The 24,646-nt window shown below is 43.6% G+C and overlaps 1 protein-coding gene across 2 annotated transcripts in view; it reads left to right on the top strand.

The window, feature by feature from the left end:
- The window catches only part of LOC126293286 (collagen alpha-1(I) chain-like), a 246,853-nt gene that overhangs the window by 28,774 nt on the left and 193,433 nt on the right, over positions 1-24,646 (top strand). For both annotated transcript variants that reach the window (XM_049986407.1, XM_049986406.1), the window contains exon 2: positions 15,625-15,672. In XM_049986407.1, the coding sequence (XP_049842364.1) occupies positions 15,625-15,672 (48 nt within the window). The remainder of the gene's footprint in view (positions 1-15,624; positions 15,673-24,646) is intronic.

Raw genomic sequence — 24,646 nt, 5'->3', positions numbered from 1 at the left:
AGTCGAGATGACAGGCATCTTATCCGCACGGCTGTAACGGATCGTGCAGCCACGTCTCGATCCGTGAGTCAACATGTGGGGACGTTTGCAAGACAACAACCATCTGCACGAACAGTTCTACGACGTTTGCAGCAGCATGGACTATCAGCTCGGAGACCGTGGCTGCGGTTACCCTTGACGCTGCATCACAAACAGGAGCGCCTGCGATGGTGTAGTCGACGACGAACCTGTGTGCACGAATGGTAAAACGTCATTTTTTCGGATAAATGCAGGCTCTGTGATGGTCCCATCCGTGTTTGGCGACATCGCGGTGAACACACTTTGGAGGCGTGTATTCGTCATCGCCATACTGGCGCATCACTAGGCGTGATGATATAGGGTGCCATTGGTTACACGTCTCAGTCACCTCTTGTTTGCTTTGACGGCACTTTGAACAATGGACGTTACATTTCAGATGTCTTACGACCCGTGGCTCCACCCTCCATTCGATCCCTACGAACCGTACATATGAGCAGGATAATGGACGACCACATGTTGCAGGTCCTGTACGGGCCTTTCTGGATACAGAAAATGTTCGACTGGTGCCCTGGCCAGCACATTCTCCATATCTCTCACCAGTTGGGGACGTCTGGTCAATAGTGATCAAGCAACTGGCTCGTCACAATACTCCAGTCACTACTCTTGATGAACTGTGGTATCGTGTTGAAGCTGCATGGGCAGCTGTACCTGTACACGCCATCCAAGCTCTGTTTGACTCAATGCCCAGGTGCATCACGGCCATTATTACGGCCAGAGGTGGTTGTTCTGGGTACTGATTTCTCAGGATCTATGCACTCAAATTGCATGGAAATGTAATCACATGTAAGATCTATTATAATATATTTGTCCAGTGAATACCCGTTTATCATCTGCAATTCTGCTTGGTGTAGCAATTTTAATGACCAGTAGTGTAGTTTAAGTTAGATTAATTAGTGGGTAAGCCTAGTTACCTGTGACCTCAGCAGTTTGGTCCGGTAGGAACTTACCACAAATTAAATTAAACTTCAGCTACCTTGGTTAGAGAAGCATCCACCATACAAGCACCAACAAATCGCCCACGTTCGGATTCATTCAAGTTGACACAAAGCACTGACATCTACAAACAGTGCAATTCTGGCCACAACTGACACTTACAACATACTGACGACATTACACAGGTGCCGTTTCAGGTCAACTGCAACAGCTCTGCCTGCACGGTTAGGTAGCCTCTGAATTTATCTTCATTTGTCGCACTGTTTCCATGTATTTGTGCAGTCCCTGTACGTCTCTCTGTTCTAGTTTGTAATGATTCCCTCTCAGTCACAACCTTATTTTGGTTAGCACACTGGTCTCGCACTCTGGAGGACGACGGTTCAAATCTGTGTCCGGCCATCCTGATTTAGGTCTTCCGTGACTTCCCTAAACCGCTTCAGGCAAATGCCAGGATGGTCCCTTTGAAAGGGCACGGCCGACTTCCTTCCCCATTCTTCCCCAATCCAATGAGACCGATTACTTCGCTGATTGGTCCCCTCTACATCTACATCTACATCCGTACTCCGCAAGCCACCTGACGGTGTGTGGCGGAGGGTACCTTGAGTACCTCTATTGGTTCTCCCTTCTATTCCAGTCTTGTATTGTTCGTGGAAAAAAGGATTGTCGGTACGCCTGTGTGTGGGCTCTAATCTCTCTGATTTTATCCTCATGGTCTCTTCGCGAGATATACGTAGGACGGAGCTATATACTGCTTGACTCCTCGGTGAAGGTATGTTCTCGAAACTTCAACAAGAGCCCTTGCCGAGCTGCTGAGCGTCTCTCCTGCAGAGTCTTCCACTGGAATTTATTTATCATCTCGGTAACGCTTTCGCGATTACTAAATGATCAACGAAGCGTGCTGCTCTCTGTTGGATCTTCTCTATCTCTTCTATCAACCCTATCTGGTACGGATCCCACACTGCTAAGTGGTATTCAAGCAGTGGGCGAACAAGTGTACTGTAACCTACTTCGTTTTCGGAATGCATATCCTTAGGATTCTCTCCCAAATCGACCCAACCCAAACACCCTACTCGTAATTATTTTGTTAATCGATTATGGATATACGCGACATTTCTCTCACATCAATTAATTTTACGTAATCGATTGTCGCTACTGTTTTTCTATTTGTTTCCGAGTGTAGTGAGTGCTGACTAGCTGCCTATAGTTTGATTACGGAAACAAGTCGGACTGTCTGCTAGTAATGATCGTCTGACTTCGACATAGCTCGGAAACTTCCCTGTCGACTGTGCTCTGTAGCCGGCAATATCGCCGGTCTAACAGTAGTTGCTCCCAAGTAGCATGGCGAAGTGTGGTGTGTCAGTTCAGAAAGAAATTACGTAACAGCTGCGTTCGAACATAAACGTCTCTACGATTTTTTTTGTCTTGTAAGAAAAAATAATTAGTAGAGAATACTTTATAGACCTAAAAGTAAAGTCGTAACATACAGCGAAGCGCCAAAGAAACTGGTATAGGCATGTATATACAAGTACAGTGATATGTAAACAGGCAGAATACGGCGCTGCGGTCGGCAACGCACATATAAGTCGAGTGAGTGGCGCAGTTGTGGAGATCGGGTACTGCTCCTACAACGCCAGATTATCAAGATTTAAGTGGGTTTCAACGTGCTACTGCAGTCGGCGTACAAGCGATGGGACACAGCATCTCCCGAGTTAGCGATAAAATGCGGTTTTCCCGTCCGACTATTTCCCGAGTGAACCGTCAATACCAGGAATCCGGTAAAAACATCAAATCTCCGACATCACGGCGGCCGGAAAAAGATCCTGCAAGAAAGGGATCAACGATGAGTGAAGGGAATCGCTCAACGTGACAAGAGCAACGCGTCTGCAAATTGCTTGCAGATTTCAATGCTGGGCCATCAACAAGTGTCAGCGTGCGAACCATTCAACGGAACATCATCGATATGGGATTTCGTATCCGAAGGCCCACTCGTGTACTGCACGACGCAAATTTCTACTCCTGTCCTGGGCCTGTCACCACCGGCATTGGACTGTTGATGACTGGAATCATGTACCCTGGTCGGACGAGTCTCACTTCAAATTGCATCGAGCGGATGGTCGCGTACGACTATGGAGACAACCTCATGAGTCCACGAACCTTGCATGTCAGCAAGGGACTGTTCAAGCTGGTAGAGGATCTGTAATGGTGTGTGCAGCTCGAGTAATATGGAATCCCTGATACGTCTAAATACGGCTTTGACAGGTGACACATACGTAAGTCTCCTGTCTGCTCACCTGTATCCATTCATGCCCATGGTGTATTCCGACGGACTTGGGCAATTCCAGCAGGACAATGCAACAGGTCTCACATCGAGAATTGCAACAGAGTGGCTCCACGAAAACTCTTCTGAGTTGAAACACTGCCGCCGGACACCAAGCTCCACAGACATGAACATCATTGAGTACATCTGGTATGCCTTGCCACGTGCTCTTCAGAAGTGTTTTCCACCCCGCACCCCCCACCTTAGGACAATTTAATTTCTACTGTCCTGAATATAGGCTTGATGGCTTCAGTTACAAAATACACACGTTACAATTCCATGGAGCGAAGCACAGTGACGTGCGATAGAAGAATGCTGTATGAAAAGGCGTGGCATTGCACATTGGCACACTTAAGAGCAAATGACATGTCTCACATTTCCTCGAATATACGTATTTTATACATCAAACTCCTCAGAAAGATGTGCGGTACAAAATGAATATATTTTTGAAAAATCGATTTTTTTTAAATTTTTAACGTCCTATCTCAAACGCTCGATAGGGGGCGGCGCCACTATCAAGTTTTTGTCCCGATTCTGAGATATCGTAGATCCGGGACTGCATATACAGCCCGAAATATGTGCACGACGAAATTTTGTCAGAGATATTTGTTTTGGCAATATGTGAGGAATCGCTCTGCAAAGTCTCAGCCGCCAGTGGGCCGAGCGTTTCTAGGCGCTACAGTCTGGAACCGCGCGATTCCTACGGTCGCAGGTTCGAATCCTGCCTCGGGTATGGATGTGTGTGATCTCCTCAGGTTAGTTAGGTTTAAGTAGTTCTAAGTTCTAGGGGACTGATGACCTCAGAAGTTAAGTCCCATAGTGCTTAGTCATTTGAACCATTTTTTGCAAAGTCCGAGTGCGCCAATTTTTCTTCAACCTGTATAGTACTATAGATTAACCCACATCTCCAAACAGCCACGGTCTCAATAAATTAGCTCTCGACGAAATAGCAGTGTATACCGTTGCGTCAGCCAACTTCCGCGTGTATTTCCTAGCAGCATTGCGTCCCTGCGATAGCTCTCGGGCGCCGGACGCTTCGGCGGTGTCTAAACAGCCGAAATAAACGGGTCAAGCCGCCCCGGTCACGTAAACAGACGCGGCAGTATCTGTCGCTTTTGACCAGTGTGACGTCACGTCTGCGATCGCGAGGCCAATAAACTCTGCGACCGTTGCGCCAGTCCAGAGGGGATGGAGCGTGTGTCTGCGTGCTGTCAACGACACTTCCAAGGCCGTCTGCACGCTATCTCCACCGCCGACCAGATTGCTATTATTACATCACCCCATTCGACATTATCTGCTGGGTTGAAGACAGCGTCGAGAAGAATGTGCGTACCATCATAGTACAGAGCTGGTGTACATTTCACAGACAGTACTCCACGGCATTGGTTCCTAAGGGGAGTTTGCAGGCCCTATGCGGGCACTGTTAAAGTAGCCTACTTTGTTGTTGTTGTTCAAATGGTTCAAATGGCTCTGAGCACAATGGGACTTAACATGTTAGCTCATTAGTCCCGTAGAACTTAGAACTACTTAAACCTAACCTAAGGACATCACACACATCCATGCCCGAGGCAGGATTCGAAACTAAAACCGTAGCAGTCCCACGGTTCCGGACTGCAGCGCCTAGAACCGCACGGCCACCGCGGCTGGCGTTGTTGTTGTTGTGGTCTTCAGTCCTGAGACTGGTTTGATGCAGCTCCCCATGCTACTCTATCCTGTTCAAGCTTCTTCATCTCCCAGTACTTACTGCAGCCTACATCCTTCTGAATCTCTTCAGTGTACTCAAGTCTTGGTCTCCCTCTACGTTTTTTATCCTCCACACGCTGCCCTCAAGTACTAAATTGGTGATTCCTTGATGCCTCAGAACATATCCTACCAAACGATCCCTTCTTTTAGTCAAGTTGTGCCACATACTTCTCCCCAATCCTATTCAGTACCTCCTCATTAATTACGTGATCTACCCAAATAATCTTCAGCATTCTTCTGTAGCACCACATTTCAAAAGCTTCTATTCTCTTCTTGTCTAAACTATTTATCGTCCATATTTCACTTCCATACATGGCTACACTCCATACAAATACTTTGAGAAACGATTTTCTGACACTTAAATCAATACCAGATGTTAACAAATTTCTCTTCTTCAGAAACGCTTTCCTTGCCATTGCCAGTCTACATGTTATATCCGCTCTACTTCGACCATCATCAGTTATTTTGGTCCCCAAATAGCAAAGCTCCATTACTACTTTAACTGTCTCATTTCCTAATCTAATTCTCAATGAAGATAACACTATAAATTCTTACAATTATCTTATGCATGTTATTTATGTCTACTGAACCAGAATTAAAAGATGAGGTACAAAAGAAGGAGAGATACATTCTTTTTTTTGTCTTCAGTCTACTGACTGGTTTGATGCGGTCCGCCACGAATTCCTTTCCTGTGCAAACCTCTTCATCTCAGAGTAGCACTTGCAACCTACGTCCTTAATTATTTGCTTGACGTATTCCAATCTCTGTCTTCCTCTACAGTTTTTGCCCTCTACAGCTCCCTCTAGTACCATGGAAGTCATTCCCTCATGTCTTAGCAGATGTCCTATCATCCTGTCCCTTCTCCTTATCAGTGTTTTCCACATATTCCTTTCCTCTCCGATTCTGTGTAGAACCTCCTCATTCCTTACCTTATCAGTCCACCCAATTTTCAACATTCGTCTATAGCACCACATCTCAAATGCTTCGATTCTCTTCTGTTCCGGTTTTCCCACAGTCCATGTTTCACTACCATACAATGCTGTACTCCAGACGTACATCCCCAGAAATATCTTCCTCAAATTACGGCCGGTATTTGATATCGGTAGACTTCTCTTGCCCAGAAATGCCTTTTTTGCCATAGCGAGTCTGCTTTTGATGTCTTCCTTGCTCCGTCCGACATTGGTTATTTTACTGCCTAAGTAGCAGAATTCCTTAACTTCATTGACTTCGTGACAATCAATCCTGATGTTAAGTTTGTCGCTGTTCTCATTTCTACCACTTCTCATTACCTTCGTCTTTCTTCGATTTACTCTCAAACCATACTGTGTACTCATTAGACTGTTCATTCCGTTCAGCAGATTATTTAATTCTTCTTCACTTTCACCCAGGATGGCAATGTCATCAGCGAATCGTATCATTGATATCCTTTCACCTTGTATTTTAATTCCACTCCTGAACCTTTCTTTTATTTCCATCATTGCTTCCTCGAAGTACAGATTGAAGAGTAGGTGCGAAAGGCTACAGCCTTGTCTTACTCCCTTTTTAATACGAGCACTTCGTTCTTGATCGTCCACTCTTATCATTCCCTCTTGGTTGTTGTACATATTGTATATGACCCGTCTCTCCCTATAGCTTACCCCTACTTTTTTCAGAATCTCGAACAGCTTGCACCATTTTATATTGTCGAACGCTTTTTCCAGGTCGACAAATCCTATGAACGTGTCTTGATTTTTCTTCAGCCTTGCTTCCATTATTAGCCGTAACGTCAGAATTGCCTCTCTCGTGCCTTTACTTTTCCTAAAGCCAAACTGATCGTCACATAGCGCATTCTCAATTTTCTTTTCCTTTCTTCTGTATATTATTCTTGTAAGCAGCTTCTATGCATGAGCTGTTAAGCTGATTATGCGATAATTCTCGCACTTGTCAGCTCTTGCCGTCTTCGGAATTGTGTGGATGATGCTTTACCGAAAGTCAGATGGTATGTCGCCAGACTCATATATTCTACACACCAACGTGAATAGTCGTTTTGTTGCCACTTCCCCTAATGATTTTAGAAATTCTGATGGAATGTTATCTATCCCTTCTACCTTATTTGACCGTAAGTCCTCCAAAGCTCTTTTAAATTCCGGTTCTAATACCAGATCCCCTGTCTCTTCTAAATCGACTCCTGTTTCTTCTTCTATCACATTAGACAAATCTTCACCCTCATAGAGGCTTTCAATGTATTCTTTCCACCTTTCTGCTCTCTCCTCTGCATTTAACAGTGGAATTCCCGTTGCACTCTTAATGTTACCACCGTTGCTTTTAATGTCACCAAAGGTTGTTTTGACTTTCCTGTATGCTGAGTCTGTCCTTCCAACAATCATATCTTTTTCGATGTCTTCACATTTTTCTTGCAGCCATTTCGTCTTAGCTTCCCTGCACTTCCTGTTTATTTCATTCGTCAGGGACTTGTATTTCTGTATTCCTGATTTTCCCGGAACATGTTTGTACTTCCTCTTTTCATCAATCAACTGAAGTATTTCTTCTGTTACCCATGGTTTCTTCCAAGCTACTTTCTTTTTACGTATGTTCTCCTTCCCAACTTCTGTGATGGCCCTTTTTAGAGACGTCCATTCCACTTCAACTGTGTTGCCTACTGCGCTATTCCTTACTGCTGTATCTATAGCGTTAGAGAACTTCAAACGTATCTCGTCATTCCTTAGAACTTCCGTAACGCACTTCTTAGCGTATTGATTCTTCCTGACTAATGTCTTGAACTTCAGCCGAGTTAAAGGCTACACAGCCATTGACATTCGTCTGCACGAATGAGCACAGGTTGCCAGAACTCTTACGGGAATCGTCGGATTAGTGTGCGCGAGTATTGAGTGGATGGGCAAATATCTATGAGGTATGAAACATCCGGGCCGAGACCCGAATTCGGCACCTTTGCCTTTAGCGAGCAAGTGCTCTACCAACTGAGCTGCCGAAGCACGACTCCCGCCCGGTACTCACAGCTTTACTTCTGCCAGTACCTCGTCTCCTACCTTCCAAACTTTACACAAGCTCTCCTGCGAAACTTGCAGAACTAGCACTCCTGAAAGAAAGGATACTGCGGACACATGGCTTAGCCACAGCCTGGGGGACGTTACCAGAAAGAGATTTTCACTCTGCAGCGGAGTGTGCGCTGATAGGAAATTTCCTTGCAGATTAAAAGTGTGTGCCGGGCCGAGACACGAACTCGGGACCTTTGCTTTTCGCAGGCAAGTGCTCTGCCAACTCAGCTGTGAGGAGGGGGCGTGAGTCGTGCTTGGGTAGCTCAGTTCGTAGAGCACTTGTCTGCGAAAGGCAAAGGTCCCGAGTTCGAGTCTCGGCCCCGCACACAGTTTTAATCTGCCAGTAAGTTTCATATCAGCGCACACTCCGCTGCAGAGTGAAAGTGTCATTCTGGATCTATTAGGTACATTACGTATGTAGATTGTGGACAGATGGGAATGTGGGTCTCACGGGAAGTGTGCATGGGATAAGTGCCTGCAGTCTCGCTATTCATATGTGTCCTTGGTGGAGCAGATGGATAGAGCGTTTGCCTTCTCAGCAAGAGATCCTGGGTTCGAGTCCCGGTCGGGGCACAAATTTTCAGCTGTCCCCATCGAGGTATATCAACAACTCCTGTCGGCAGTTGAGGGTTTCACTTAATTATCATTTATTCTAGAGAAGCTGCACGCTCATCAATTGTATCTGTTCTTTCGAGAACAGTTACTATATAAAGAAAGGAAAAAGATGTAACATTTCATAGTCGAAGATGTCCTCTGCAGGAACTAGACCAACTCCATGTCGTGTAACACAGGACCGAACGCAGTTACAGAGCTACGGATTGTGCAGTCCAGTTGGTATAACTGCACAGCAGTGTGACAACCTTGGTTCAATCCAAGGTTGTCCGTCTGTTCTGTCGATTCAATTTGGATGTAGTTCTCGATTATTTCTCACGTTCATCTAGTCGGTTCTAGGTCTTACGTCATCAAGACAAAAAATGGAGTTTTCAAAAAAGATTTTGTTCACCTTTAGTTATGCTGGCCAATATGAAAAAATAGAAAGCATGATAGTGATGAAGTAAACCCATTAACATGATCAGATGTGGTTTGTAAACAAAGAAAGTGCTGTAGATGATATCAAATCTAATAAGAGTTTTTTTCAAAGCCTCTTCCTCCGCTTACAGGAGTATTAGTAATTTTTGTTGTCACTGAAAAGGATATTCTCAGTCATTCTGACTTTTTCCTGTTCCATATTTTCAACTTTCGTTTCATACCATATTACGGGGCTATAAATACTTATTGTTAAGCGTTTTCAAGCTTTATTTCATAACTCGTTGCGTACACTGGATTTTATCACATGAGGATAAAATTTCATATCGCTGAAACAAAAAGATGGCGTGCATATTCATATTACTTCCATCAAAGATATACTTTTCGTACACAGCTGAATACGCTTAAAGTTAAGATATCAAATTAATCTACCTTAACAGTATTACACTACTGGCCATTAAAATTGCTACACCACGAAGATGACGTCCTACAGACGCGAAATTTAACCGACACGATGAAGATGCAGTCATATGCAAATGATTAGCTTTTCAGAGCATTAACACAAGGCTGGCGCCGGTGGCGACACCTACAACGTGCTGACATGAGGAACGTTTCCAACCGATTTCTCATACACAAACAGCAGTTGACCGGCGTTGCCTGGTGGAACGTTGTTGTGATGCCTCGTGTAAGGATTGTAGCCAGTCGCGATTGCGGTTTATCGTATCGCGACATTGCTGCTCGCGTTGGTCAAGAGTCAATGACTGTTAGCAGAATATGGAATCGGTGGGTTCAGGAGGGTAATACGGAACGCCGTGCTGGATCCCAACGGCCTCGTATCACTAGCAGTCGACATGACAGGCATCTTATCCGCATGGCTGTAACGGATCGTGCAGCCACGTCTCGATCCCTGAGTCAGCAGATGGGGAGGTTTGCAAGACAACAACCATCTGAACGAACAGTTCGACGACGTTTGCAGCAGCATGGACTATCAGCTCGGAGACCACAGCTGCGGTTACCCTTGACGCTTCACAGACAGGAGCGTCTGCGGTGGTGTACTCAACGACCAACGTGGGTGCAAGATGGCAAAACGTCATTTTTTCGAATGAATCCAGGTTCTGTTTACAGCATCGTGATGGTCTCATCCGTGTTTGGCGACATCGCAGTGAATGCACATTGGAGGCGTGTATTCGTCATCCCCATACTGGCGTATCACCCGGCGTGATGGTATTGGATGCCATTGGTTACACGTCTCGGTCACGTCTTGTTCGCACTTTGAACAGTGGATATTACATTTCAGATGTGTTACGACCCGTGGCTCTACCCTTCATTCGATCCCTGAGAAACCCTACATTTCAGCAGGATACTGCACGACCGCATGTTGCAGGTCCTGTACGGACCTTTCTAGATACAGGAAATGTTTGACTGCTGCCTTGGCCAGCACACTCTCCAGATCTCTCACCAATTGAAAACGTCTGGTCAATGGTGGCTGACCAACTGGCTCGTCACAATACGCCAGTCACTACTCTTGATGAACTGTGGTATCGTGTTGAAGCTGCATGGGCTGTACACGCCATCCAAGCTCTGTTTGATTCAATGCCCAGGGATATCGAGGCCGTTATTACGGCCAGAGGTGGTTGTTCTGGGTAATGATTTCTCAGGATCTATGCACTCAAATTGCGTGAAAATGTAATCACATGTCACTTCTAGTATGTTATATATGTCCAATGAATACCCGTTTATCATCTGCATTTCTTCTTGGTGTAGCAATTTTAATGGCCAAGAGGTTGTACAGAGTTTCAAGGAGAGCATAAGGGAGCAATTGACAGGAATGAGGGAAAGAAATACAGTAGAAGAAGAATGGGTAGCTTTGAGGGATGAAGTAGTGAAAGCAGCAGAGGATAAAGTAGGTAAAAAGACGAGGGCTGCTAGAAATCCTTGGGTAACAAAACAAATATTGAATTTAATTGATGAAAGGAGAAAATATAAAAATGCAGTAAATGAAGCAGGCAAAAAAGAATACAGACGTCGCAAAAATGAGTTCCACAGGAAGTGCAAAATGGCTAAGCAGGGATGGCTAGAGGACAAATGTAAGGATGCAGAGGCTTATCTCACTAGGGGTAAGATAGATACTGCCTTCAGGAAAATTAAAGAGACCTTTGGAGATAAGAGAACCACTTGTATGAACATCAAGAGCTCAGATGGAAACCCAGCTCTAAGCAAAGAAGAGAAAGCAGAAAGGTGGAAGGAGTATATAGAGTGTCTATACAAGAGCGATGTACTTGAGGACAATATTATGGAATTGGAAGAGGATGTAGATGAAGATGAAATGGGAGATACGATACTGCGTGTAGAGTTTGAAAGAGCACTGAAAGACCTGAGTCGAAACAAGGCCCCCGGAGTAGACAACATTCCGTTGGAACTATTGACGGCCTTGGGATAGCCAGTCCTGACAAAACTCTACCATCTGGTGAGCAAGATGTATGAGACAGGCGAAATACCCTCAGACTTCAAGAGGAATATATAAATTCCAATCCCAAAGAAAGCAGGTGTTGACAGATGTGAAAATTACCGAACAATCAGTTTAATAAGTCACAGCTGCAAAATACTAACGCGAATTCTTTACAGACCAATGGAAAAACTAGCAGAAGCCGACCTCTGGGAAAATCAACTTGGATTCCGTAGAAATGTTGGAACACGTGAGGCAATACTGACCCTACGACTTATATTAAAAGCTAGATTAAGGGAGGGAAAACCTACGTTTCTAGCATTTGTAGGCTTAGAGAAAGCTTTTGACAATGTTGACTGGAATACTCTCTTTCAAATTCTGAAGGTGGCGAGGGTAAAATACAGAGAGCGAAAGGCTATTTACAATTTTTACAGAAACCAGATGGCAGTTATAAGAGTCGAGGGACATGAAAGGGAAGCAGTGGTTGGGAAGGAAGTGAGACAGTGCTGTAGCTTATCCCCGATGTTATTCAATCTGTATATTGAGCAAGCAGTAAAGGAAACAAAAGAAAAATTTGGAGTAGGTATTAAAATCCATGGAGAAGAAATAAAAACTTTGAGGTTCGCCGATGACTTTGTAATTCTGTCAGAGTCAGCAAAGGACTTGGAAGAGCAGTTGAACGGAATGGACAGTGTCTTGAAAGGAGGATATAAAATGAACATCAACAAAAGAAATGAGGATAATGGAATGTAGCTGAATTAAGTAGGATGATGCTAAAGGAATTAGATTAGGAAATGAGACACTTAAAGTAGTAAAGGAGTTTTGCTATTTGGGGAGCAAAATAACTGATGATAGTCGAAGTAGAGAGTATAAAAGATGTAGACTGGCAATGGCAAGGAAAGCGTTTCTGAAGAAGAGAAATTTGTTAACATCGAGTATAGATTCAAGTGTCAGGAAGTCATTTCTGAAAGTATTTGTATGGAGTGTAGCCATGTATGGAAGTGAAACATGGACGATAAATACACACCTGGAAATTGAAATAAGAACACCGTGAATTCATTGTCCCAGGAAGGAGAAACTTTATTGACACATTCCTGGGGTCAGATACATACATACTAACAGAACCACAGGCACATAGACACAGGCAACAGAGCATGCACCATGTCGGCACTAGTACAGTGTATATCCACCTTTCGCAGCAATGCAGGCTGCTATTCTCCCATGGAGACGATCGTAGAGATGCTGGATGTAGTCCTGTGGAACGGCTTGCCATGCCATTTCCACCTGGCGCCTCAGTTGGATCACCGTTCGTGCTGGACGTGCAGACCGCGTGAGACGACGCTTCATCCAGTCCCAAACATGCTCAATGGGGGACAGATCCGGAGATCTTGCTGGCCAGGATAGTTGACTTACACCTTCTAGAGCACGTTGGGTGGCACGGGATACATGCGGACGTGCATTGTCCTGTTGGAACAGCAAGTTCCCTTGCCGGTTTAGGAATGGTAGAACGATGGGTTCGATGACGGTTTGGATGTACCGTGCACTATTCAGTGTGCCCTCGACGATCACCAGAGGTGTACGGCCAGTGTAGGAGATCGCTCCCCACACCATGATGCCGGGTGTTGGCCTTGTGTGCCTCGGTCGTATGCAGTCCTGATTGTGGCGCTCACCTGCACGGCGCCAAACACGCATAAGACCATCATTGGCACCAAGGCAGAAGCGACTCTCATCGCTGAAGACGACACGTCTCCATTCGTCCCTCTATTCACGCCTGTCGCGACACTACTGGAGGCGGGCTGCACGATGTTGGGGCGTGAGCGGAAGACGGCCTAACGGTGTGCGGGACCGTAGCCCAGCTTCATGGAGACGGTTGCGAATGGTCCTCGCCGATACCCCAGGATCAACAGTGTCCCTAATTTGCTGGGAAGTGGCGGTGCGGTCCCCTACGGCACTGCATAGGATCCTACGGTCTTGGCGTGCATCCGTGCGTCGCTGCGGTCCGGTCCCAGGTCGACGGGCACGTGCACCTTCCGCCGACCACTGGCGACAACATCGATGCATTGTGGAGACCTCACGCCCCACGTGTTGAGCAATTCGGCGGTTGTCCACCCGGCCTCCCGCATGCCCACTATACGCCCTCGCTCAAAGTCCGTCAACTGCACATACGGTTCACGTCCACGGTGTCGCGGCATGCTACCAGTGTTAAAGACTGCGATGGAGCTCCGTATGCCACGGCAAACTGGCTGACACTGACGGCGGCGGTGCACAAATGCTGCGCAGCTAGCGCCATTCGACGGCCAACACCGCGGTTCCTGGTGTGTCCGCTGTGCCGTGCGTGTGATCATTGCTTGTACAGCCCTCTCGCAGTGTCTGGAGCAAGTATGGTGGGTCTGACACACCGGTGTCAATGTGTTCTTTTTTCCATTTCCAGGAGTGTAGTTTGGACAAGAAGAGAAAAGAAGCTTTCGAAATGCTGAAGATTAAATGGGTAGATCACATAACTAATGAGTAAGTATTGAATCGGATTGGGGAGAAGAGAAGTTTGTGGCACAACTTGACCAGAAGAAGGGATCGGTTGGTAGGACATGTTCTGAGACATCAAGGGATTGCCAATTTAGCATTGGAGGGCAGCGTGGAGGGTAAAAATCGTAGAGGGAGACCAAGAGAAGAATACACTATGCAGATTCAGAAGGATGTAGGCTGCAGTAGGTACTGGGAGATGAAGAAGCTTGCACAGGATAGAGTAGCATGGAGAGCTGCATCAAACCAGTCTCAGGACTGAAGACGACAACAACAACAGTGTAATTTGACAACTACGAATCGTTTGACCTACAATAAGGTTTGTGTACTTCAGCTCAAATTTAGTTCCTTAGGCTCAACACATTGTGTAACTCACCGAATCGGTGATGTAAAAAGGGGCAATTTTCAATTTTGCTCACTCCTGGAGAAACTTCTGTGGACGCCCATGCTCTACGCCATACATTATTTCAACAACCCCAAGCAACTAGTGCTCGGCAGGACACGTATTTTTTGCTCGCCTGCGCGGGGTGGTACAGCAATGTATACAGAGTGAGTCAGGTAAAGGACTTGCTGAATCCTTCCTGGTAATGTGTTAAAGTTTTATGACTTTATTTGTAAAAGTATAGACAGTGGAAATTAAAATTTGCTGTGGTGCCTCTCCCGCTTCAAGTCGGCCCGTTTGACGTCCTACCCACCTTACTCAAACCTTTCGGTCAAATTTCAAGGTTATGCGTTGCAATGGGAGACAATTACGTGTTTCGAAAAAGTGATCGTTTAATTGTATCGTATAGTGTATAAAAAAGGGTTCAAACATTTAGTAAGTGATAAACTGTTTTCCCTTCAATGTTTGTACAGCTGTAAGCGAATAAAGTTTGGAAAAGGTCTGAAATTATGTAAAGATGATTGTGAATTGATAAGTGTCCTCATTCTGAAATTCTAGATGATTGTAATCTGAGTAATTTGTGCGCTGTGACTTACGCTGCCCTCAAGACCCACACCAGATTTGTAACTGTACTACTTGACTAATTGTGTTCGAGCTTTAGCGTAAGATTACGCATCTTAACGAGAACGTTACGTCAGCATTTTAAGTCGCAAAGCCGTTTGTAATTACGTAAAACATTGAAAATCAAATTCATGTTCTCCCTGAAGTTCGTTAGACAGGCAAAGCACAACTGGGACCGCCTGATCTGTTTGCCGTCACACGCACATTGAATAAAATTTTGTTTTCTGTTCTACTTGCTAGTGTTTCATTTGTACTGGCCAACACTGTAATTTGGTTTTATACAACATTTAATATTTTAATTTTGTAGTGTAGTCTGATAAATGTCCTGCTTCTCTAATTATGTCACCTAACAATGGCTGATGAAATGAGCTTTGCGCGAAACCAATAATAACTGAAACAAAAATTGTGCAGTTGTTGCAGAGATCAAGGAGCTATATCACTAACGTCAGCAATTATGGCTGCATCTCTACGAGCTGTCTTTTACTCAGCATTTCAACTGATGGCAATTTTCCTGTTGTTACAGATCTTAACGGGGAAGACCTGGATGTCGAAAACGGCGACATAGACGACGGTAAGTTTTCTTCTGCTTCTAATAGAAAGGAATGAAATAGAAATTAAGTGAGATTAGCTCAGCAAAAGTCAGTAAGATTCGAGTAGTCAACGAGCAAAAAGTGTTTCGCAAATAAAGATATTACTAACATTATGGGTACCAGAGTTCATTTCGGCAAGGATTTTTTTTATTATTATTTTATTATTGGCTTCTAGCATACATACGTTTTATCCACTAAAAATTAAAAGGTTTGACAAATATAGCAAGATAACATTTGACCTTCATTATATGACCATTAGGTCATCCATTCGTAAATTTATCCTCAGACTGAAAATGTTATACATGTTCACGTAATCTACTAGATACAGTTGCCAGCTAATCTCTCGTTTGTATTAAAGCAGTTAATTCAGTTCGTGAATTAAGTTCAAAGGGCAACGTTCCTTTTTAGATTTTCTTTTGTTCTCGTACTATAAACGTGGCTTGGCGTCAGACGCACTCCTAGTTGTATCTTCAAGAACTGCGATAGTGTAATGTCGACTAAGGTCAAAAAGAATTCTTCTTGTTTCCCTTGTGCCTTTCGACAGCGGTGCCGATATTGTTACATGGATTTTCGCAATGTTAGTGAAAATATGCAACGGGATGCTCTAACCCCCTCGGACGGAATTCGCGTATCCCGTCTGTCTGTGTCTGGAGAAAATCTCATGTTCATGTGGGAGACTGATGTCTAAATGTTCGTGTGTCTGAGGTGGGACGTGGGAACCAGCCAGATATTCATCTAGTTGGAAGTGGAAAACCGCCTAAAAACACTTTGAGGCTGGCAGCGGGGGGATTTGGACTGGGGCATGGACGCCTACTCGATTCCCGGAAACAGCACTTTAGCGCTGGCCTATCCGGGTGGACCGTGGCGAAACAGAACAACGTATTTAGTGTAAAAAGGTTCACCCGAAAGTATATTCGGAACGTATTAATATACTGGAAATGCGGTTTCCACTAACAAGGGAATGTTCTCAGATGTAAATAAACGATCTTGATGATACTTGGCTATTTAGAGGAATCAAAATAACGCATTTCGTATTTTTGGGTTTTAGCCAAATTTCTGTTTTAAGCGGTAAAAGACACTCCAATAGGTAATTTGGCATATTAAATCTTGAGGGAGTATCTTCGAAACCATGATGTATAAAAAAAAGTGTTTCATATAAAAGTTAACATGCACTTAACGTTCTTGAAAGCCGTATAACCAGCTTCTGCAAAAATGTGAAATTTTGCAAAATACCCCACCATCATTAATTACTTTTGAAAAATGAAAGTCGCCCGGGGTGGCCAAGCTGTTCTAGGCGCTACAGTCTGGAACCGCGCGACCACTATGGTCGCAGGTCCGAATCCTGCCTCGGGCATGGATGTGTGTGATGCCCTTAGGTTAGTTAGGTTTAAGTAGTTCTACTTTCTAGAGGACTGATGACCTCAGAAGTTAAGTCCCATAGTGCTCAGAGCCATTTGAACCATTTTGAAAAATGAAAACTTTCGTTACAACACAAACTAAAGAACCTTTCATACCACAGTCAACCAGGTGTAATGACGCTGGTTTCTGAAACACCATTTTAGGAAAATAAGCTGTACACAACGGGCTGTAGTATTTTCAACAAACCTAAATGAAATATCTAAACATTCCTTATTATTTTAATTACATGTTATACTTATTTTTGTTTTACGTTTTAAATTGTCAATTTACGTGTTTAATTCAAGGTTTTTTCTTTGTTTACTGTTTCCTCACACGTATATTTTGAAACTTAAAAATAATAAGTAAATCGTTATTATGACACAAAATCATCAGAATGATTATATATAAATAAAAGCTTAAAACATAAAGTTTTTAATACAGTGCACATAAATGAACGAATTTTTTTCACATAATACACACAATGGACACTGCAATACGAAACAGAATTCGATGGTTTTCACAGATTGTGGCAGGCAGTCCTCTGAATATTCTGAATTTTACCGGGCATATTTCAGTAAATTAGAAAAACTTGGCGAAGGTAACTGATTATGTACTAGTGGCTGCAGCTTGATTATATGTTTTCTCTCGTTGAGATTCGCACCATAATCATTCAATAGAACTATAATTAGCATATAGGTGAAGCTCGTAAGTGCTTCCGCAACCGCCTAAACGACACGGTTGGTTAAAGGAAAATAATAATCTTACACCGCTGCTCCCAAACTCTACTAGATGGAATTCCTTGCATGACTGCCTACGAACCTTTATTGCTAATCATTCTAAGTATGTAGAAATTGTTGCAGAGTGCTCCGAACAAGTCCTTTCTAACATTAGCAGTGTCTTGGCAATGTTACTGTTTATCAAGATGCTACTCATCTTCTGTCAGAAGTTATAGAGGTTTGTGGAGCACTTCTTCTAATTGGCAGCACAAATATTGCACAAGTTGTCAAGCTGTGGATCGATCTTTTGGAAAGCACTGATACAGAACCCTATAAAGATGTAATAAAAAAACGGAAGGACATTAGAAGCCTTTCACTAACTTGCTAATACGTTAGTTCTAGGATTCTTAGGGGGAAGATGAACTTCTGAACAAAAAGAAAGTGTAGATAACTTGCTCAAAGAGAGGCATCCAGTGTGGACGGCAACTGTTAGATTTTTCAGGATTGCTGATTCCGATTATTTTCCTGCCATTGTGTTTTCTGATGCAATTGCAACAAAAGTTCCATCCCAACAAATTGTGGAAGATGATGGTGCTGAAGACGGCAAAAAAAAAGGTGCATCCATTCAGAGATACTTCTCCATCCACGGGCTTGTGTGGTTAAAATTAAGAAATAATTTAGGAACGGACACAGTCGAGAAATTAGTGAAGGTGTTTAAAGTTCTGCATGCTCCCAAAACGGACTAAATTGTACTGTACAGTCACTACGATTCTACATCAAGTTAAAGTCTATGATAGTAAATTGTTGCCTTTGATAAATATGATTGCTATTTTTAATTTAGTATGTAACTAAGTAAAAATTTCTTAATTACGTTTTCATAATTAAATATAACTTTGGTTTTATTGTGTTTTTGAAAGTTGTTTTAAATGTGTTATTTGAAAAACATCATCGTTCATTTTCGGGTCTGGTTAACTTACAACAATCCTACTTGCACTAGAAAATGTCCACTGTCAGAAGTATCAAAAGGATTTTCGCTTATAACTTTCGAATCGATCGTTTCCGGACCAGCGTTCCTCACCTCAAATTAATACATTTACCTTCATCCCTGAAAGTTTGTAACATTATCACACATCACCGAGTATAAAGAGGAAACACTGTTTTCAGAAAACTAAAAATTCTTGGCCGATTTACTTCAAATATTTACACAATGAACGGTGTAACAAAAGAATATACGTATTACAAAGTATTTTTTGTCCAAACTTTAGATCGCTGCGTCTCGGCTCGGCTATTGGAGAAACGAATACGTAGTCTAATTTCTATTAATAGCCGCTAGATGTCAGTTGTCTTCTGTTTTGCTTGGTAACCGTCATGTGTTAATAATGGCTACTCCGCTGTAGAAATCATTTTTGTTCTCGAGTTTGCGAAGTGCAATTCCGTGATTACAGTACAAAGACGTTTCAGGCTGGTAACAAATTGACCCTCCGAATAAGTGGAACATTCACAGATGGTGTCTGGATACAGGATGTGTATGTACAGGAAAGAGTTCTGGGAACCCTAGTGTTCCTGAAGAAAATGTTGTACCAATTTAAACTGCTTTCGAACGTAGATCTTCAAAAACAACTCGTAGTGCCAGTCGGGAGTCACAGCTGCCTGCAACAGTTTGGCGTGTTTTGAGACGTCGGTTGGTTATGAAGCCGTACGAGCTACAAGCTCTGCTTCCTGATAACAAACGCGTGGCATTTTGTAACGAGATTCTTGATGCTATTGACAATGATAACACTTTCGCACAACGCAGCGACTTTCCATGTTAGTGGTCAGGTAAACGAACATAATTTTCTAATTTGGGGCCTACAGAACCCACATGCAACCATTGAACATGTGCGAGATTCGCCCAAACTCAATGTGTTTTGTGCGATACCCCCATCATCTGTTTACGGCCCATACTTCTTTGATGGTAACACGGTTGACGGTGGGCAGTATCTCGCTATGTTACAAAACTGGTTGTTTCCGAGGCTGTACGAAGACAACTTCATTTTTAAACAAGACGGAGCACCCCATCACTGGAGTCGCCGAGTATGTGAATATCTGATTGAAACTCTACCGAACCGTTGGATTGGTCATCAAGGAGCTGGCAACTTGGCATGTCTCAGCAGCGATCCACTGTCACCGGATTTGACACCCTCTGACTCCTTTAAGTACCACCACACCCACAGAACCTGGATCAGTTGAAGAAACGGATCCGTACTGCCATAACGTCAGTGACGAAGGAAATACTTACCCGAGTATGGGAGGAATTTGAGTATTGATGTGATACTGTTCGTGTCGCTGATGAAGGACACACAGCACATCTGTAATCTGAACTTGAGAGGTTCGTAAATATGTGTGTAAAGTTTAATATTCTTAGGTCTTAAAGTGTAATAAATACAGGGTGTTTCAAAAATGACCGGCATATTTGAAACGGCAATAAAAACTAAACGAGCAGCGATAGAAATACACCGTTTGTTGCAATATGCTTGGGACAACAGTGCATTTTCAGGCGGACAATCTTTCGAAATTACAGTAGTTACAATTTTCAACAACAGATGGCGCTGCAAGTGATGTGAAAGATATAGAAGACAACGCAGTCTGTGGGTGCGCCATTCTGTACGTCGTCTTTCTGCTGTAAGCGTGTGCTGTTCACAACGTGCAAGTGTGCTGTGGACAACATGGTTTATTCCTTAGAACAGAGGATTTTCTGGTGTTGGAATTCCACCGCCTAGAACACAGTGTTGTTGCAACAAGACGAAGTTTTCAACGGAGGTTTAACGTAACCAAAGGACCGAAAAGCGATACAATAAAGGATCTGTTTGAAAAATTTCAACGGACTGGGAACGTGACGGATGAACGTGCTGGAAAGGTAGGGCGACCGCGTACGGCAACCACAGAGGGCAACGCGCAGCTAGTGCAGCAAGTGATGCAACAGCGGCCTCGGGTTTCCGTTCGCCGTGTTGCAGCTGCGGTCCAAATGACGCCAACGTCCACGTATCGTCTCATGCGCCAGAGTTTACACCTCTATCCGTACAAAATTCAAACGCAGCGACCCCTCAGCGCCACTACCATTGCTGCACGAGAGACATTCGCAAACGATACAGTGCACAGAATTGATGACGGCGATATGCATGTGGGCAGCATTTGGTTTACTGACGAAGCTTATTTTTACCTGGACGGCTTCGTCAATAAACAGAACTGGCGCATATGGGGAACTGAAAACCCCATGTTGCAGTCCCATCGTCCGTGCATCCACAAAAAGTACTGGTCTGGGCCGCCATTTCTTCCAAAGGAATCATTGGCCCATTTTTCAGATCCGAAACGATTACTGCATCACGCTATCTGGACATTCTTCGTGAATTTGTGGCGGTACAAACTGCCTTAGACGACACTGCGAACACCTCGTGGTTTATGCAAGATGGTGCCCAGCCACATCGCACGCCCACGTCTTTAATTTCCTGAATGAATATTTCGATGATCGTGTGATTGCTTTGGGCTATCCGAAACATACAGGAGGCGGCGTGGACTGGCCTCCCTATTCGCCAGACATATACCCCTGTGACTTCTTTCTGTGGGGACACTTGAAAGACCAGGTGTACCGCCAGAATCCAGAAACAATTGAACAGCTGAAGCAGTACATCTCATCTGCATGTGAAGCCATTCCGCCAGACATTTTGTCAAAGGATTCGGGTAATTTCATTCAGAGACTACGCCATATTATTGAAACGCATGGTGGATATGTGGAAAATATCGTACTATAGACTTTCCGAGACCGCAGCGCCATCTGTTGTTGACAATTGTAACTACTGTAATTTCGAAAGTTTGTCTGCCTGAAAATGTACTGTTGTCCCAAGCATATTGCAACAAACGGTGTATTTCTATCGCTGCTCGTTTAGTTTGTATTGCCGTTTCAAATATACCGGTCATTTTTGAAGCACCCTGTATATGCATTTGAAATACATTTTTTTTTAAAACATCCTGTACTCTAATAGAGATTCGGACAGCCATAGACTATATATTTTAACATATATAGCATATAAACATACGACATAAATGGTACTATGTAAGTGGGAAACGTCCTTGACCGGTTAACTTCAGATTTTACTCGATACTTTAGCAAACATTCAGATGAACAGAGGTTACTGATTTCTTAATCAACAATGTACAAATTTATTATTGAAACCGCCAGCGAGAAAGAAAATAGTGTGGTGGACTGTGAAATGTGTAGTTTAGTTTTTTTTTTTTTTTTTGTCGCAGTCGATGTTAAGAACGATAGGACGGCATATAGAACATTAGGCACATTGTTTCTCCATAAGATCCAACGGAGAGCAACGCGCTTCGTTACAGGATCATTCAGTATTCGCGAAAGCGTTACGGAGATGATAGATAAACTCCAGTGGAAGACTGCAGGAGAGACGCTCAGTAGCTCGGTACGGGCTTTTGTTAAAGTTTCGAGAACGTACCTTCAGTGAAGAGATTGACAGAGCATTGAAAGACCTGAGTCGAAACAAGGCCCCCGGAGTAGACAACATTCCATTGGAACTACTGACGGCCTTGTGAGAGCCAGTCCTGACAAAACTGTACCATCTGGTGAGCAAGATGTATGAAACAGGCGAAATACCCTCAGACTTCAAGAGGAATATAATAATTCCAATGCCAAAGAAAGCAGGTGCTGACAGATGTGAAAATTACCGAACTATCGGTTTAATAAGTCACAGCTGCAAAATACTAACGCGAATTCTTTACAGACGAATGGAAAAACTGGTAGATGCGGACCTCGGGGAGGATCAGTTTGGATTCCGTAGAAACACTGGAACACGTGAGGCAATACTGACCTTACGACTTATCTTAGAAGAAAGATTAAGGAAAGGCAAACCTACGTTTCTAGCATTTGTAGACTTGGAGAAAGCGTTTGACAATGTTGACTGGAATACTCTCTTTCAAATTCTGAAGGTGGCAGGGGTAAAATACAGGGAGCGAAAGGCTATTTACAATTTGCACAGAAACCAGATGGCAGTCATAAGAGTCGAGGGGCATGAAAGGGAAGCAGTGGTTGGGAAAGGAGTGAGACAGGGTTGTAGCCTCTCCCCGAAGTTATTCAATCTGTATATTGAGCAAGCAGTAAAGGAAACAAAAGAAAAATTCGGAGTAGGTATTAAAATTCATGGAGAACAAGTAAAAACTTTGAGGTTCGCTGATGACATTGTAATTCTGTCAGAGACAGCAAAACCTGGAAGAGCAGTTGAACGGAATGGACAGTGTCTTGAAAGGAGGATATAAGATGAACATCAACAAAAGCAAAACGAGGATAATGGAATGTAGTCAAATTAAATCGGGTGATGCTGAGGGAATTAGATTAGGAAATGGGACACTTAAAGTAGTAAAGGAGTTTTGGTATTTAGGAAGTAAAATAACTGATGATGGTCGAAGAAGAGAGGATATAAAATGTAGACTGGCAATGGCAAGGAAAGTGTTTCTGAAGAAGAGAAATTTGTTAACATCGAGTATAGATTTAAGTGTCAGGAAGTCATTTCTGAAAGTATTTGTATGGAGTGTAGCCATGTATGGAAGTGAAAAATGGATGATACTTAGTTCGGACAAGAAGAGAATAGAAGCTTTCGAAATGTGGTGCTACAGATGAATGCTGAAGATTAGATGGTTAGATCACATAACTAATGATGAAGTATTGAATAGAATTGGGGAGAAGAGAAGTTTGTGGCACAACTTGACTAGAAGAAGGGACCGGTTGGTAGGACATGTTCTGAGGCATCAAGGGATCACCAATTTAGTATTGGAGGGCAGCGTGGAGGGTAAAAATCGTAGAGGGAGACCAAGAGATGAATACACTAAGCAGATTCAGAAGGATTTAGGTTGCAGTAGGTACTGGAAGACGAAGAAGCTTGCACAGGACAGAGTAGCATGGAGAGCTGCATCAAACCAGTCTCAGGACTGAAGACCACAACAACAACAACAACAACCTTCACCGAAGAGTGAAGCAGTATATTGCTCCCCCCTACGTATACCTCTCGCGAAGAGACCATGAGGATAAAATCAGAGAGATTAGAGCCCACACAGAAGCATACCGACAATCCTTTTCCAATACGAGACTGGAATAGAAAGGAGAAGCGATAGCAGTACTCAAGGTACCCTCCGCCACACACCGTCAGGTGGCTTGTGGAGTATGTATGTAGATGTAGATGTAGATATAATTCTAAACAAAAATTGTATACACGACAATGTTGTTTTCTTTGTCACGGTCAATTTTAACAGAAAATGTATCCACTGTTTAAAAGTCCATAACTGGCAAACTAACTGACAGAGATGTCTCATCTTTGGTAGTGTAGTAGTTCGTAGTTCCGGCAATCGCCACACAAGCGTTGTATTGCGTTGTTTTGTTTTGTCAGATGACAGTCGCCAGATAGTGTTTTGTTCATAGTTGCTCCTAGTTACTCGAGTAAACATGGCTAGTGCAAGGCTTACATTCGATGAAAGAAAGTCAGTTTTGAAGTGGTATTTTAAGTACGAAAACATTAATGAAGTTCAACGGTAATGGGGAAATGAGTATCAAACAGAGCCACCTACACGTTTAACGATTTGTCGCATTCGAGACAAATTTCAAGCCGAAGGCTGTGTTAAAGATGTACACAAACAACGATCTGGACGACCTGTAGCAGTAAAACAAGTCCAGCTAACCCCCGTCGTCTGTTACAATTCACTCGCTCACCACGGAAGTCTGTGACACAGTGTGCCCGTGAAACTGGAGTGAGTCGCTCAAGTGTTCGGCGAATTTTGAAGACAGCAAAGTGGAAGTGCT

The sequence above is a fragment of the Schistocerca gregaria genome, chromosome 10, assembly GCF_023897955.1.
Source record: "Schistocerca gregaria isolate iqSchGreg1 chromosome 10, iqSchGreg1.2, whole genome shotgun sequence".
Taxonomy (NCBI): Eukaryota; Metazoa; Arthropoda; class Insecta; order Orthoptera; family Acrididae; genus Schistocerca; species Schistocerca gregaria.
This window is presented reverse-complemented; position numbering and strand designations above follow the sequence as displayed.